Source organism: Somniosus microcephalus, chromosome 3 (genome assembly GCF_052327205.1).
Source record: "Somniosus microcephalus isolate GS21.2 chromosome 3, FLI_Smic_1.0, whole genome shotgun sequence".
Lineage (NCBI taxonomy): Eukaryota > Metazoa > Chordata > Chondrichthyes > Squaliformes > Somniosidae > Somniosus > Somniosus microcephalus.
Window position 1 is genome coordinate 38,824,480 of NC_140989.1, and position 17,927 is coordinate 38,842,406.

The 17,927-nt window shown below is 46.2% G+C and overlaps 1 protein-coding gene across 20 annotated transcripts in view; it reads right to left on the reverse strand.

The window, feature by feature from the left end:
* Positions 1-17,927, reverse strand: part of edaradd (EDAR-associated death domain) — a 55,029-nt gene that overhangs the window by 16,506 nt on the left and 20,596 nt on the right. Inside the window, exon 1 of one of the 20 annotated variants that reach the window (XM_085980127.1) lies at positions 12,238-12,325. The exons of 16 other annotated variants lie outside the window; for them this stretch is intronic. In XM_085980127.1, coding sequence (XP_085836253.1) covers positions 12,238-12,271 — 34 coding nt within the window. In that variant the 5' untranslated portion in view covers positions 12,272-12,325. Of the gene's footprint in view, positions 1-12,237; positions 12,326-17,927 lie in introns of those variants that run through there. 3 more of the 20 variants (XM_085980157.1, XM_085980172.1, XM_085980177.1) reach the window with 3 other exon arrangements.

A 17,927-nucleotide genomic window follows, 5' to 3' on the forward strand; every position in this document is an offset into this window, starting at 1 on the left:
CTTAGATTTTATTACACCAAGTTTCCTCATTGTACCTAGCTCAACATAAACATTGTTATGAAGTGTGGTTGGCTTTTTCTTTGATGAATGTATGATTGGCATTAATCATATGTTCTGCTTTCCTGCTATTCATCCTGAGTCTTTAAATACGTCTGTCAGTTTTATACATTTATCATTAGGAACGCTGCATTCATTCATTTGATAATTCTTAACTATTCACATACTCAACTTTCAAGGATTGGCTCTACTTACTGTTCCAGAATTTGAAATTCTAGACTTTGGTATTTGTCTTTATATTTACACACCATGGTACATTTTTCTCTCAACTTGATGTTTTAGCCAGAGTACATCACCAACTTTGTATTAGACTTGTTTTGTTTTGTACTTAGCTTCTTGTAAACTGACTATGACATGACATTAAGCTCCCATGTCTATCTTAAAATGAACATTTTAAGTCATTCATCCAAAGGTCAACTGTCCATTCAACATCATCTCCTGTCTGAATCACATCTATAAACATTGTCTGGTAAAGATGGGTTTGCTTTGACTTTGCCAGAAAAAGAGTAAGCATATAAGCATGCAGCAGGGCTTCGGAGGTATTCTCAAAATGGAAGAGTTTCCCCCACATTCTTATTTCCAGACATGTTTTGCTCCATGTAGATCTAGCATCTTTTTTCTGCAGCTAGCGAGTGTTCAACTGGAAGTAGAACTTTAGCCACACCAAATACTCCTTCTGCTTTCATGGAAGCAGCATCCATTTAAGAACAGCTACCTTGCAGATTTCCCGCTCCTGAGCCAATCAATCTGCTGGTTAGGCTTACATAGATACATAGAAGATAGGAGCAGGAGTAGGCCATTCGGCCCTTCGTGCCTGCTCCGCCATTCGATGAGATCATGGCTGATCCTTTAATTCAGTATCCCGTCCCCGCCTTCTCTCCGTAACCCTTAACCCCTTTTGCCCGTAGAAATATATCTAATTCCCTCTTAAATATATTTAATGAGCTGGCGTACACTGCCCTCTGTGGCAATGAGTTCCACAGGTTCACCACTCTCTGAGTGAAGAAATTCCCCCTCATCTCTGTCCTAAATGGTTTAGCCCTTATCCTTAAATTATGTCCTCTAGTTCTGTTCTCACCCGCCAAGGGAAACATTCCTTCTGCATCCAGTCTGTCTAGACCTGTCAGAATTTTATACACTTCTATGAGGTCCCCTCTCAATCTTCTAAACTCCAGTGTGTACATCCCTAAACTACATAGTCTCTCCTCATAGGTCATTCCCGCCATTCCTGGTATCAGCCTGGTGAATCGCCGCTGCACCCCCTCCATGGCAAGAACATCCTTCCTCAGATGAGGCGACCAAAACTGTACACAGTACTCGAGGTGTGGTCTCACCAGTGCCCTGTACAGCTGCAGCAAGGTATCCCTGTTCCTGTATTCTAACCCTTTTGCTATGAAGGCCAGCATACCGTTTGCCTTCTTGACCGCCTGTTGCACCTGCATGCTCGCCTTCAGTGACTGGTGTACAAGAACACCCAGGTCTCTCTGTACTTCCCCCTCTCCCAATCTATTGCCATTTAAATAATAATTTGCCCTCCCGTTCCTGCACCCAAGGTGGATAACTTCGCACTTGTCCACATTATAGTGCATCTGCCATTTATCCGCCCAATCGCCCAGTCTGTCCAAATCGCTCTGGAGCTTCCTGGTCTCTTCCTCTGAGCCCACCCCCCCTCCTAGTTTAGTGTCGTCTGCAAATTTGGAAATGCTGCATCCGACTCCCTGATCCAGGTCATTAATGTAAATTGTGAACAGCTGGGGGCCCAGGACAGATCCCTGTGGTACCCCACTTGTTACTGCCTGCCATTCAGAAAATGAGCCGTTTATTCCAACTCTCTGTTTTCTATCTGACAGCCAGTTCCCTATCCACGCCAAAACTTTCCCCTTTATCCCATGAGCCTCAATTTTCCATGCTAATCTTTTATGTGGGACCTTATCGAAGGCCTTTTGGAAGTCCAGGTACACCACATCTACTGGCTCTCCCCCATCTATTCTACCAGTTACTCCCTCAAAAAATTCCAATAGATTAGTCAAGCACGATTTACCCTTTGTAAATCCATGTTGACTCTGTCCTATCCTGTCCCCATTTGCTAAGTGCTCCGCTATTTCATCCTTAATGATGGACTCCAGCATTTTGCCCACAACTGATGTAAGGCTTACAGGTCTGTAATTACCTGCTTTTTCCCTACCCCCCTTTTTGAATAGTGGGGTAACGTTAGCTACCCTCCAATCCATCGGCACTGTTCCCGAGTCTAATGAATTCTGAAAAATCATCCTTAGTGCATCCGCTATCTCTAGGGCCACCTCCTTCAGTACCCTAGGATGCATGTTATCAGGCCCTGGGGATTTGTCCACCTTCAATCCCTTTAGCTTCCTTAACACCATATCCTTAGAGATATTGATTTGCGTCAGTTCCTCCTTTGCCAATGTCCCTATTTTTCCCGATATCCCAGGGAGGTTTTTTGTGTCTTCCTTCGTAAAGACTGACCCAAAGTATGCATTTAGTTGATCTGCCATTTCCTTATTTCCCATTATATATTCCCCCGTATCTGACTGCAATGGACCAACTTTGGTTTTCACCAGTCTTTTCCTTTTGATATACTTATAAAAGCTTTTGGAGTTAGTTTTTATATTTTCCGCCAGCTTGTTTTCGTAAGCTATTTTGCCCCTCTTGATTATGCCCTTTGCCCTCCTTTGCTCTATCTTAAACTGTTCCCAATCTTCCGCTCTGGCGCTTTTTTTGGCTATTTTATACGCCCTATCTTTGGATTTTATGCTGTCTCTAATTTCCCCTGTTATCCACGGTTGAGTCACCTTTTTAGATTTCCTTTTATGCCAGATTGGTATAAACAATTTTTGCAATTTTGTCATTCTATCTTTAAATGTTTGCCATTGTTTATCTACCTCCAGTCCTCCCAGGAACGTTGTCCAATCAGACCTACTCAGTTCCCGTCTCATGGCATCATAATTCCCCTTGTTTAAATTCAGGACCTTAGTCTCTGAGTCAATTTCTTCGCTCTCCATTTCGAGTGAGAAATCGATCATGTTATGATCGCTCTGACCCAAGGGTCCCCGTACAACAAGATTACTGATTAGTCCCTTCTCATTGCACAGTACCCAGTCCAATATAGCCTGTTCCCGAGTTGGTTCCTCGACATATTGATCCAGATAACCATCCCTCAAACACTCAAGGAATTCCTCCTCCTCATTATTTTTACTGATTAGGCTAGTCCAATCTATATGTAAGTTAAAGTCACCTATGATGACAGCTGTGCTCTTATTGCACGCTTCTCTAATTTCCCTCGTGATGCCCTCCCTAACCTCTATTTTACTATTTGGAGGCCTATATACCACTCCTATTAATGTTTTTCGCCCCTCGCTATTTCTTAGCTCCACCCATATAGATTCTGTATTAACTGAGTTAATATCCTTCCTTTCAATTGCATTTATCCCCTCTTTTACTAGCAATGCTACCCCTCCTCCCTTTCTTTTTTGTCGATCCTTCCTAAATACTGAATACCCCTGTATGTTAAGCTCCCAGCCCTGCTCACCCTGCAACCATGTTTCCGTAATCCCAATTAGGTCATAATTATTAACCTCTATTTCCACAGCTAATTCATCTACCTTGTTCCTGATGCTTCTCGCATTAAGGTATAAAACCCTCAGGCTTTTTTTATGCTCACATTTTTTATGAATTAGTTTGGCCCTTTGTTTTTTGTTCCTCACCCTTTTATCATTTATTTCTGTCTGCCTTTCACTTTCCTCTATTTCACTACATAGGTTTCTAGCCCCCTGCCATACTAGTTTAAATGCTCCCGAACTGCTTTATCAAAAATTACCCCGAGAACATCAGTTCCATCTCTGCACAGGTGTAGACCGTCCCTTTTGTATAGGTCACACCTACCACAAAACTGGTTCCAATGCCTCAAAAATTTAAAACCGTGCCAGATTTTCCACACACAAGGATTGTACTAAAATGAGGTAGAGGGGTTAGCCTCATAAACATCAGTGGGATCAGCCCTTCCTGCTTCCACCACATGCTTATTCACATCAGGTGTGGCCTTTGCCAAAACAGGGTTTAAGACTTTTTCTACTAGCTTAAAAAAAAGTTGCATAGAGCCTCTTTTAGGTGGAACTGAGCCAACGTCCATGTAAAAAATCCAAATATCTTTTCGTCCCTCGACCCGAAAGTCTCTGTGTTGCTTCATTTTTACATAAGGTTTTTGCAGTTCATCATATATAAGGGAAGGATGATTAATTCTTGCCACAGGGCAATACTGATGGTTTGATGTTTACATTTCTCTGAAAGTAGAAGGTTCATAAAATGTGTGGAACTGTTCCACAGAATTATTTTATAAATCTTCATGATTGATGTGCTGTGCTGTCAGTTGGAGTGAAGAATTAAACCTTCAGGGCAAGACATTTGAGAACACAGAATACTGTGCTTACAACATTACAAAAGTTGGACGTACCAGCTACAATGTTATAAGGGATTCAGACACCTGTGAGCAGCATCTGAGTACAAGTACGCATCTTGTAAAAGAGTCTGAATTATCAGAAAGTTTTAGCTTATTGAGAAGTGTGGCTGTCAGCCATCTCTGAACCAATAAGCAGTTTAAATAAAAACAAAAAACATGAAGGCTGGAAGTAGGAACAGGAAATGCTGCAAATATATATAGGGTCAGTCAGTGTCTAAAAAGAAAAGTTATTTTAGGTGGGACTCATCAGGACTGTTTCATCAGAACTGCCTTCATACTCCTCTTAGATCCCTTCCTTTGGCCTTTTCTTCATCTTTTCAATAAGAGCTCCAGCCATAATAGTGATCGTCCAATAATTCAGTTAGTTTTACAGGATGCATATTTGTGCTCAGATTTTGCACACGTGTCTGAATCCCCTCTAATATTGTGTCTGATAGGTGTTATTTTTGTAATTATATAATTGTCTTATTCATTGTAAACTATCTTCCTCTGAACTTCTAGCTCTCTGTTGTCTTAATTTTGACTAGGACATGGACATAAAACTTGCTAACACTGGTGTGTCAGAAGGGCCCTCTAAATGGGAACTGACTCCTCTTATCATCTACTATGGGGTTATAATGAAGAACAACAAACCACCATCTCCCAGATTGCCACTGGTCTGGATCATGTATCTGGATCATTCCCCCATCCCTTCACTACCCATTTCTACCTTATATAGAATATAAAATGATACAGCACAGAAGGAGGCCATTCTGCTGGCTCTTTGGTAGAGCTATCCAATTAATCCCACTTCTCTGCTCTTTCCTCATAGCCTTGTAATTTTTTTTTCCAGGGTAAACAACCTCTCAGCATCTATCCTGTCAATCCTCCTCAGAATCTTATACAATAGCAAAATACTGCGGATGCTGGAAATCTGAAATAACAGAAAATGCTGGAAACACTCAGCAGGCCAGGCAGCATCTGTGGAGAGAGAAACAGAGTTAACGTTTCAGGTCTGTGACCCTTCGTCAAAACTCAGAATCTTGTATGTTTCAATGAGATCACCTCTCAGAATCACAGAATCACAGAATCTACAGTGCAGATAGAGGCCATTTCGGCCCATCGAGCCTGCACCGACACATATCCCACCCTATCCCCGTAACCCCACGTATTTAATCCCCTAACACTAAGGGTCAATTTATCATAGCCAAATCAACCTAACCTGCACATCTTTGGATGGTGGGAGGAAACCGGAGCACCCGGAGGAAACCCACGCAAACACGGGGAGAATGTGCAAACTCCACACAGACAGTCGCCTGAGGCCAGATTTGAACCCGGGTCCCTGGTGCTGTGAGGCAACAGTGCTAACCACTATGCCACCGTGCCCCCCCTCATTCTTCTAAACTCTATTCTAAAATCTATCTAGCTCAACCTTTAATATACTTAAGGATTCAGCATCCACAGCCCTTTGAGGTAGAGAATTCCAAAGGTTCACAACCCTTTGAGTGAAGAAATTCCTCCTCATCTCAGTCTTAAATGGCCAAGCCCTTATCCTGAGACTATGCCGCCTAGTTCCAGACTCACCGGCCAGGGGAAACAACCTCTCAGCATCTACCCTGTCAATCCCCATCAGAATCTTATATGTTTCAATGAGCTCACCTCTCATTCTTCTAAACTCGAGAGAGTATAGGCCCAATCTACTCAACCTTCTTCTTCTCTTCTTAGGCAGTCCCTCGGAACCGAAGATGACTTGCTTCCACATTAAAAATTAGTTCTCAGGTGACTGAGGAGTCAAATGCGGGACCTACAGTCTCTATCACAGGTGGGGCAGATGGTGGTTGAAGGGGTGGTTGGGTGGGGCGCTTGGGTTGACGTGCGCTTCTTCCGCTTGGCTTCTGCTTGCTCCCGACGAAGAGACTCGAGGTGTTCGGTGCCTTCCCGGATGCTTCTTCTCCACTTTGTGCGGTCTTGGGCCAGGGATTCCCAGGTGTCAGTGGGGATGTTGCACTTTTTCCAAGGAGGCTTTGAGGGTGTCCTTGAAGCGTTTCCTCTGCCCACCTGGGGCTCTCTTGCCGTGTCAGAGCTCAGAGTAGAGCGCTTGTTTTGGAAGTTTCGTATCAGGCATGCGGACGATGTGACCCGTCCATCGGAGCTGATCGAGCGTGGTCAAAGCTTCGATGCTGGGGATGTTGGCCTGAGCGAGAACACGGACATTGGTGTGCCTATCCTGCCAGTGGATTTGCAGGATCTTGCAGAGGCAGCGTTGGTGGTACCTCTCCAGTGCTTTGAGGTGCCTGCTGTACATGGTCCATGTCTCGGAGGCATACAGCAGGGCGGGTATCACTGCTGCTCTGTAGACCATGAGCTTAGTGCCGGGTTTGAGGTCCTGGTCTTCAAACACTCTCTTCCTCAGGTGACCGAAAGCTGCACTGGCACACTGAAGGCGGTGTAGGACTTCGTCATCGATGTCTGCCCTTGTTGACAGTAGGCTCCCGAGGTATGGAAAGTGGTCCACGTTGTCCAAGGCCTTATCGTGGATTTTGATAATCAGGGGCAGTACTGTGTGGCGGAGGCAGGTTGGTAGAGGACCTTTGTCTTACGGGTGTTTAGTGTAAGGCCCATGCTCTCGTACGCTTCAGTGAAGGTGTTGACGATAGTTTGGAGTTCGACCCCCGAGTGAGCGCTGATGCAAGCGTCGTCTGCATACTGTAATTCGACACTAGAGGATGGGACGACCTTGGATCTGGAGGCGACGGAGGTTGAACAGTTTCCCGTTTGTTCTGTAAATTAGTTCCACTCCAGCAGGGAGCTTACGGAGGGTGAGATGGAGCATTGCAGCAAGGAAGATCGAGAAGAACATTGGTGCGATGACACAGCCTTGCTTGACCCTGGTCCGTACGTGAATTGGATCTGTGGTGGAACCGTTGGTCAGGATCATGGCTTGCATGTCATCGTGAAGCAGGCGGAGGATGGTGACAAACTTTTGTGGGCAGCTGAATTTGAGGACACCACTCCATAATCCCTCACGGTTGACAGTGTCAAACGCTTTTGTGAGATCAAAGAAGGCCATGTACAGCGGTTGGTGCTGTTCCCTGCATTTCTCTTGTAATTGTCCATTGTGCCCCTTAGTGGGCAGAATCCGCATTGCGACTCTGGGGGGAGCTCTTCGGCCACTGGGAGAAGGCAATTGAGGAGGATTCTTGCGATGACTTTCCCTGTGGCAGACAGCAGGGAAACTCCTCTGTAATTACCGCAATCGGACTCGTCACCTTTCTTGGTCAAGAAGGTAAGAGCCCATGGGATCCAGGGCAATTTGGCACATTGGATCCAAAATTGGCTTAGTGGCAGGAGGCAGAGGGTGATGGTCGAAGGTTGTTTTTGTGACTGGAAGCTTGTGTCCAGTGGTGTACCGCAAGGATCGGTGCTGGGTCCTTTGCTGTTTGTAGTGTACATTAATGATTTAGATATGAATGTAGGAGGTATGATCAGTAAGTTCGCAGATGACACAAAAATTGGTGGAGTGGTAAATAGCGAGGAGGAAAGCCTCAGGCTACAGGACGATATAGACGGGTTGGTTAGATGGGCAGAACAGTGGCAAATGGAATTTAACCCTGAAAAGTGTGAGGTGATGCATTTTGGGAGGACTAACAAGGCAAGGGAATACACAATGAATGGTAGGACCCTAGGAAGGACAGAGGATCAGAGGGACCTTGGTGTGCATGTACATAGATCTCTGAAGGCAGCAGGACAAGTAGATAAGGTGGTTAAAAAGGCATATGGGATACTTGCCTTCATTAGCCAAGGCATAGAATATAAGAGCAGGGAGGTTATGATGGAGCTGTACAAAACACTAGTTAGGCCACAGCTGGAATACTGTGTGCAGTTCTGGTCGCCACACTATAGGAAGGATGTAATTGCATTGGAGAGGGTGCAGAGGAGATTCACCAGGATGTTACCTGGGCTGGAGAGCTTCAGCTATGAAGAGAGACTGGACAGGCTGGGGTTGTTTTCCTTAGAGCAGAGAAGGCGGAGGGGGGACCTGATTGAGGTGTACAAAATTATGAGGGGCATAGATAGGGTAGATAGAAAGGAACTTTTTCCCCTTAGTAGAGGGATCAATAACAAGGGGGCATAGTTTCAAGGTAAGGGGCAGGAGGTTTAGAGGGGATTTGAGGAAAAACTTTTTCACCCAGAGGGTGGTTGGAATCATGAATGCCTGAAAGAGTGGTAGAGGCAGGAACCCTCACAACATTCAAGAAGCATTTAGATGAGCACTTGAAACGCCATAGCATACAAGGCTACGGACCAAGTGCTGGAAAATGGGAATAGAATAGACAGGGCTTGATGGCCGACGCGGACACGATGGGCCGAAGGGCCTCTTTCTGTGCTGTATAACTCTGACTCTATGGTCACGATTATGGCGTCTCTGAGATCCCCTGGCAAGCTCTCCTCCTTCCAGATAAGAGAAATGAGTTCATGAATTCGTGCCAGTAGTGCTTCTCCGCCATGCTTTAGTGCCTCGGCAGCGATTCCATCTGCTCCTGAGGCCTTACTGTTCTTCAGTTGTCAGATGGCCTTTTCAACCTCAATCTTTTCAATCTAGTGAACCTTTGCTGCACTGCTTTTAAGGCACTTATGTCCTTCCTCAGATAAGGAGAGTCAAAACTGTGCACAGTGGTCTCACCAAAGTCCTGTACAATTGTAGCAAGACTTCCTTACTCTTGTACTCCAACCCCCTTGCAATAATTACGAACATGACATTTGCTTTCCTAAATGCCTGCTGTACCTGCATTTTAACTCTGTGTTTCCTGTTCGAGGACACCTAAATTTCTCTGAACACCAACATTTAATAGGAGGAGCTGGGAGGGGATGATGAGGAAACAGCTTTCGCTTTCTGGGGTGAAAGGGGGTGGAGGGGGAGAAGGAGCAGAAATGATTGGCCTTGGCTGAGGAGCCCATGACCCAGATCTCAGGGGCCCAATCTTCATCAGAATTATGATTTGAGCATAAATCCCACGTGCAGGCAGTACAGACAGTCTCCTCCCATGCTGTTGAAATTATCAAAATAATTTGGTTACAATTGTGTGCAGTTCCTCCTTCACGAGTTCAATGAGTTTATCTTAAGAGTAGCTGAATCCCATAATGTTACATTATTTCAGCTGGGGTGCTGGTAGAGGTAGCACTTTTGGTTTAGGGAAGTAAAATCATCCAGGGTTTCCACTCCTCTCCGTGTGTGGATGCCCCACTGCCACTGAAATCCGTATGTATGCATTGGTCACCTCTAGACTCATTTTCTCAAATGTCCTGTAATGTCACCTATATTCAATTAGACACTCAATGCCAAGGTTCACATATCAATAATGGCCACTGAGGTATTGTAGGGTGCCCAGTGTCTTCAGAGCTGTACCTAAGAAGTCAACAAATTGAGGATAGAAGAGGTGGGAGGCAAGGCGAGGCGAGGACAAAGTTGTTATGATAGAGAGAGAGCCTGAACACATTTCATATTATAGGAAAGCCTTTATATTTTTTAACTTCTATGCATGTCTTTTCCTTTGAATTTGCTACAAGTAGACAGTTTGACCAATACATGACAGACAGAATAACTTTAGTCTATTGGATGAGTTAGAAAAGTGTTAATATGCTAACATTTGAAATGCAATTTTGTCTACATGCTTGCTTTGTTCAGGTAAATAGTCAATTATTTCTAACTGGCTTTTACAACTAGGTGATGAATAGATTTGCATCAAACACCTATTAATTGGACAAAAGCAAAATACTGCAGATGCTGGAAATCTGCAATAAACACAGAAAATGCTGGAAACTCTCAGCCGGTCAGGCAGCATCTGTGGAAGACAGAGTTAACGTTTCAAGTTGATGACCTTTCATCAGATTAACCCTATTAATTGGAAGCTGCTGACACTGCAGGAGTTAGTCCTAGCAGCTACTGGCATTTTGGTGTAAATGATAATTGAGGAAATTGTAGCCATTTAAGAAGATAGCACTGCACATACAATAACGTGTATTGGATCCTTCACATGCCAAATTTAGTTATGATTTTTGATTAGGTGATGGCACCAAAATGGCCCTAACCTATGTAGATTGTGGCATAGACTCCTGGCATGTATTGGATTTAAATGTTTGTGCGATTTCCTGTCTTTGCAGTAGGTGGACTAAAAGCCCTCTAGTGGATGGCATGATTATAAACCAATAAACTGGTTTATTTTTCATTAAATATATGAATAAACATAATACAGTTTTCCAAGGGCATATCTATTTCCTGCTGATCCTTCTACCGTAAAATAATAAAAAAATCACAACTCTGCCACTACTCTAGGCCATATGTTCTTATAAACCAACTGTTCCTAAACTAGGTGATAGTGACTTTAAGGTACCCGCCGTCAACCCGCCGCAACGTGCCTTTCCCAATGGCGCTTGTCATAGAGTCGTAACGGCACAGAAGGCGGTCATTTGGCCCATCGAGTCTGTGCCGGCTCTCTGTAGAGCAGTCCAGTCAGTCCCATTCCCCCGCTCTATCCCCATAGCCCTGTAAGTTTATTTCCCTCAAGTGCCTATTCTGTCTCCCCTTGAAAACATTGAGTGTCTCCGCTTCCACCACTTCCTTCGGCAGCAAATTCCAGGTCATCGCCACTCGCTGTGTAAAAAAGTTTTTCCTCACATCCCCCCTGTATCTCTTGCCCAAAGCCTTAAATCTGCGTCCCCTAGTCCTTGTATCATCAACTAGTGGGAACAGCCTTTCCCCATCTAGCCTATCCAAACCCGTCATAATCTTGTACACCTCTATCAAATCACCCCTCAACTTCCTTTGCTCTAATGAAAACAAATCCAGCTTCTCCAACCTGTCCTTGTAGCGAAGATCCCCCATCCCTGGAACCATTCTGGTAAATCTCCTCTGCACCCTCTCAAGAGCCTTCACATCCTTTCTAAAGTGTGGTGACCAGAACTGGACGCAATACTCCAGTTGTAACCTAACCAGCGCTTTATAAAGTGTGTGATCTCCAATCCGACCTGACCTGCAGAGGCGGGCAACCCAATTAAACTAAATTATTGGGTTGTTGACAGACTCTTAATAATGCTTTTAACCTAACCTTTTAACTAACTGCTCGCCCACGTGGTCCACGCTGCTCGGGGACCACATCTGTGAACCTGAGGCGGGAGTTGAATAGCCATTGAATCAGCTGATTAGTTGACAGCTTGAAATGTGCTATAAAATCTCCCACCTCACAGCTATTCACTTTCCAAGCACAGAAGATGTTGCTTACTCCATTTGGACCACAGACTGAGCTTTATGCAGGCTGCAAGTGTTTGGAGCAAACTATCTATCCAGTGTCACCTCATTGGAACAACCTCTCTCACCATTGACAGATTGCTTCTGTCATCTCAACTTCACCTGCCATCTATTCCATTAGTATGGGTACTGTTTATGCTGTTTCACCTTGGTCCTCAGAATCCCACCACGATCAGCCCCAACACCAGGCACACCAACAACACCAACCTTCTCCGCAATCACCCGATGCTGTACAGGACAAAGGGCATCAACACCCGACCACATTGCTGCCTGGGAGGCCAGGGATGGCCTCACCAGGGTCAGATTTACTTCACTTGACGCTGTACACCCTGGCTACCACATGATGTGCCAGGTTGGCACCACCCCACACCAACACCATAAAGCATCCCTACAATGTCTAAGCCATTCTTTTCATACTCACCGCCATTGCAGGGGGTACCACTAGGTCTCACCATTTACTGCAACTCACTAAGCCACTTCCAAAGGTGCACACAAATCTGTCCAAGAACGCAAAGTATCGAAAATAAAGGTTTCAATGTTTGATAGCACATTAACAGAAACTTTACATGAACATTGGATAAAACACCCAAGTGGCTACCCTTGTGTATTGTTAGCTGGTATGATTGCACTAGGATGAGGGGAAGTGTGAGGGGTGGCTAGTGAGATGGGGATGTGATAATGTAGCTAGAGAGAGAGATGGGTGGAGGTGCAAGGTAAGTTGGTGTGAGTAAGGATGTGCAGAAGTAGGGTAGGGAAAACAGAGTGATGGGGATGTGATGAGAGGCACAGGAGGATGAAGGTGAGTGTGGCTTTGTACTAATGTTTTGTGATCTAAGGAGATCATTGAAAGGTTTGCGCCATTGCACCCAGGTCCTCCTGGCGACATCCCTGCTTGTGACCTCCTCTGCAATGTGCAACCAGGCTGCGTTGTTCTCCTGAGGAGGTCTCTTCCGCTCATGGGAAGGGAAGAGGACCTCCCTGCGTGCTGTGACACCCTGCATAAGCATATGGAGGGAGTCATGGGAGAACCTGGGTGCAGCCGTGCACCTCTGTGCAATGATTGTCAGTGATTGCAGCACTTCAATGCTGTAGAACACTGATAGCACAACCATCAAGATAAATTTGGCCATGGTCCCTTTAAGGAAGTTGGCTGATGACGTGTCATGAATGACGTCATCAGACCTGCCTCCTTTAATTGGGCCAAGAAATGCGCTGGGCGGGCTTAACAAGCCCTATCAACATAAATTCATTTTCCAGAGCGGGATGGAGCCAGCAGCAGGGCTGCAACCTGCCACCAACATCGCCCGCACCAGACCCACCGAGGTGAGCAAAATCCCGACCTAAGCTTTTCCAAGTTAAATTTCATTTGCCAAATACAGGCCCATTGACCCATCACATCGAGATCTTCTTGCAATAGTTTAGCATCCTCTAAAGTCCGAACACTCACACAGACTGAAAACTTGCAGATCATTCCCCCAACAGGTACATCTAGGTCATTAATACAGTAAAGAGCAAAGATCGCTGTCGGATCCGCTAACTTAGCACAGATTGAGAATAAAAGTACTTATGTACAGCATTAATAAAATATAGGGCAAAGCTCCCTCTATTCTTCCCAAACAATGAACCTTGACCTCACCCTCAGATTAGCATGTATTACTCCACTGGAGAGCTTTTTCACTTTTTGGTGGTGTCCGTTATGATGGGCCTTGGTTGGCATATTCTTCAGCCTCCTGGGTCCGACTCTCTGGAATTCCATCCCTAAACACTGCCATCCCTTTCTCCTCCTTTAAAAATCTGCTCATAATCCATTTCTTTGACAGAGATTTTGATCATCCCTCCCCCTCAATCTATCCTTTCCTGACTCAGTGTCATTTTATGTGCACTTTCTGACATTTTCTACATTGAAAGCATTACATGAATGCAACTTGTTGTCTCCTCGCCTTAAGTCTCTTAACAGTCATTTACCTATCTATTTCATAGTTTACAGTCTTAAACAAAACATGGATACCTTTGAGAAAAGAGTTCATATCTATTTAGATGCTCTAAAATGGAGATCAAACAAGTGCTAAGGTAATCGCCACAAAACATATTAAATTTAATTCATACTATGAATCTGATGGATGAAGATGTAAGGGGAGGGAAAAATTGTACATCAGCCCAATACGTATAGCTTTGGCTGTTACCCCCACACTGGTACTTATTGCTCCTCCTCCTTCCTTTCATGTCTTGCCACCTCCCCCACAAATACGTAAACTAGGGCTATCAAGACAGTAAGGTTAAATCTCAAGGCACAAATCCTAGGATAAGCAGAGGCTATGACTGTGCATGTGGATAATAACAATACCTTGCCAGTCCACAGCACACTTCCCCATTTCACCCTGCGGTGGCTTAAATAACTCAATACTCATGTAGAAGCAGCTCAGTGATATTAGCTCACCCTTGTGTGCAACATCTCAAAAAGGGCAGGGGCGAATTCTATACATCCATTCTTTGGATGAGATTTTAAATTGTTCCTGTGGGTCAGGTGGACATTACAGATCTCATGGTACTATTCAAAGAGCAGAGAGTTGACCCCTGTGTCCTGAGCAAAATTCTTTTAACTGTCACCAAAAACAAGTTAATCACAGAATCACAGAAACCCCACAGTGCAGATAGAGGCCATTTCGGCCCATCGAGCCTGCACCGACACATATCCCACCCGATTCCCCGTAACCCCTACACCAACACATATCCCACCCTATCCCTGTAACCCCACGTATTTAATCCCCCTAACACTAAGGGTCAATTTATCATAGCCAATCAACCTAACCCGCACATCTTTGGACTGTGGGAGGAAACCGGAGCACCCGGAGAAAACCCACGCAAACACGGGGAGAATGTGCAAACTCCACACAGACAGTCGCCCCAGGCCGGATTCGAACCCGGGTCTCTGGCGCTGTGAGGTAACAGTGCTAACCACTATGCCACCGTGCTGCCTTAACTGGTCATTTATCTCATTGCTATTTGTGGTACATTGTTGTGTGCAAAATAGCTGCTGTACTTGCCTGCAATTCATTGTATGTGAAGTGCTTTGGGATGTGCTGAGTGATGCAATAATTTGGTATATAAATACAAGTTCTTCCTTCGTTTTGTATGTAGGTCTTATCTGAGTTCTGTGGGAAGATACACTGGTTACATTTAGGATGGGCTTTCTTTGTTGCTTATTCTATTATTTGTTATGTCAGGGAGAAGAAGAGGATGGTGGTTCATTCATTACATAAGAACATAAGAAATAGGAGCAGGAGTTGGCCATTCGGCCCCTCAAGCCTGCTCCGCCATTCAATAAGATCATGGCTGATCATCTACCTCAACTCCACTTTCCTGCACTATCCCCATATCCCTTAATATCCAAAAATCTATCGAGTTCTGTCTTGAACATACTCAATGACTGAGCCTCCACAGCCCTCTGGGATAGAGAATTCCAAAGATTCACAACCCTCTGAAGAAATTTCTCCTCATCTCAGTCCTAAATGGCCGACCCCTTATACTGAGACTGTGACCCCGGTTCTAGGCTCCCCAGCCAGGGGAAACATCCTCCCTGCATCTACCCTGTCAAGCCCTGTAAGAATTTTGTATGTTTCAATGAGATCACCTCTCATTCTTCTAAACTCTAGGCTTGTGGCAAAGCCACCAAGAAACTCTTGCAGTAATGTATATAATTGCCTTTAACAGGGGCTTGTTATACAGCCCTGCAGCGGGTAGTCAAAACTGCCCAACGCATTACCGGCACCCGGCTACCGACCATAGAGCACATATACCAGAAACGCTGTCTCCGGAGGTCACGGTCCATCATCAAAGACCCTACCCACCCCAGCCACAGTCTGTTCGCCCTCCTGCCATCTGGGAGACGCTACAGATGTATTCGCACCCGTACGACCAGATTTAGGAACAGCTTCTTTCCCAGGGCTGATATCCTACTGAACTCCACAAATAAACTCTAAAGCCTGCACATCTGCCAATGCACTTTATTATGGTTATATTTATGTTAATATACTACAAGCCAAATGTATGTTGAATGTTTAAATGTCTTAATCCAAATGTACACTCTCGGGAGCCGCAAGCCTACATTTCGTTGTACTGCACTTGTGCACTAACAATGACAATAAAAGTTGATTTGATTTGTTACCTTTAAGTGTTTGCTCTGTATAAACAGCGCGGGTTCGGTAAAATGGCGATCCAGCGCGATGATGTCATCATGCAGGTCATGTGACGTTCCCAACGGCGGGAAACGTGATGATGTCATGATGTCAGAGGGGAGAGGCGTCCCCCTCAGTCCTCGTGGAACCAGTTGGTGTACAGACCTGTATAGAGTTTCTCCTGCGTTTTTGTTTGTAACTTTTACTAGTGCATTAAACCACGTTTGGTCAACTGCTAGTTTCAGTTTCAGTACTTTCGTTAGGAGTTCAAGCACTCCTACATTGGTGACCCCGAATCCTCGCGGACGTTCTTTGCGGCGGAAATGGAACGCAGGGCCATGATGGAAGCCAACGCAGTGGCTTTGAAGCTCCCCCAATTTTGGGAACAACAGGCGGCCTCCTGGTTCGTACTAGCGGAGGCGCAGTTCGAGCTCCGCAACGTCGTGCAGGATCAGACCCGTTATCTTTACGTGGTCTCCGCACTCGACAGCGTCGAGGATCATCAGCCTACTGGAGAACCCCCCGGCCACCGACAAGTATGTCGCCATTAAAGCACGGCTAATGCAGGTATTCGGCCTTACGAAGGCAGAGCGCGCACGCCACCTACTCATGCTGCCTGGGTTAGGAGACTCCAAACCTTTGGAGTCGATGAGCCAGATGCTCACACTCCTGGGGTCTGAACCGCAATGTTTCCTGTTCCACGAACTGTTCCTCAGTCAACTGCCCGAACAGGTGCAGGCGGCCCTCGCCAGATCGGACACCGGGGATTGCATAGCGCGCACCAAAGAGGCAGATAAAATATACGCGGTCCGACAACAAAACTGCGCCGTCGCGAGACGCCCCGCCCCAAAGGACCCTGCCTCGATGCCTCCAACAACCGGTTTCTGTTATTACCACGCTCGGTTTGGCGTGAAGGCCAGAAGCTGCCGTCCGCCTTGCAGTTTCGTGCCCAAAACACCGAACAAGCAACTGCGCGTCAAGAACACCGACTCCGGGGCGTGCCCCGCGGCCACGATGGCGATCAGCAATTCCGGGAAACTACTTTATTTAACCGACTCCATCTCGGGCCGTCGTTTTTTGTGCGACACAGGGGGCGCAGTGCAGCATTCTTCCCGCGTCAGTCCTCGATCTTCGGTCCGGCAGGCGTGGTTCTCCCCTCCAAGCTACCAACTGGGGTGCGATTCGTACTTGCGGGACACGGCGGGTCCAGGTCTGCTTCAGTGGCCAACGCTTTATATGGGACTTCGTCACCGCCAAAATTTCACAGGCACTCCTAGGCGCCGACTTTTTATGCGCCAACGGCCTGTTGGTTGATTTAAAAACTCGTCGGCTCGTTCACGCTGCCACGTTCGACTGCATTCCCTGTGTGCACGGCACGGTCGCACCGCACTTGGTCTCCTGCGCTCGGCCATCCCCCGACGTTTTCTCCCGCCTCCTCAGGGACATTCCAGAGCTGACTAAGCCCACCTTCTCGGCTTCGACCGCCAAACATAGGGTGGAGTACCATATAACGACAACCGGCTCTCCCGTCTACACCAGGGCACGGCGGCTAGAGCCCAGCAAGCTCGCGGCTGCTAAGGCGGAGTTTGCCGCCATGGAAAAGTTGGGGATTATTCGCCGGTCGAATAGTCCCTGGTCATCGCCTCTCCACATCGTCCCTAAGCCCAGGGGTGGATGGCGGCCCTGCGGCGACTACCGCCGCCTCAATGATGTCACGATCCCCGACCGGTACCCCATACCGCACATACAGGATTTCTCCGCACATTTGGCGGGGAATTCGATCTTCTCCAAGGTCGACCTCGTCCGTGGGTACCATCAGGTACCGGTGCATCCCCAGGACGTCCAAAAGACAGTGGTCATAACCCCTTTTGGCCTGTTTGAGTTCCTCCGCATGCCTTTCGGACTTAAAAACGTGGCGCAGGCATTCCAACGCCTA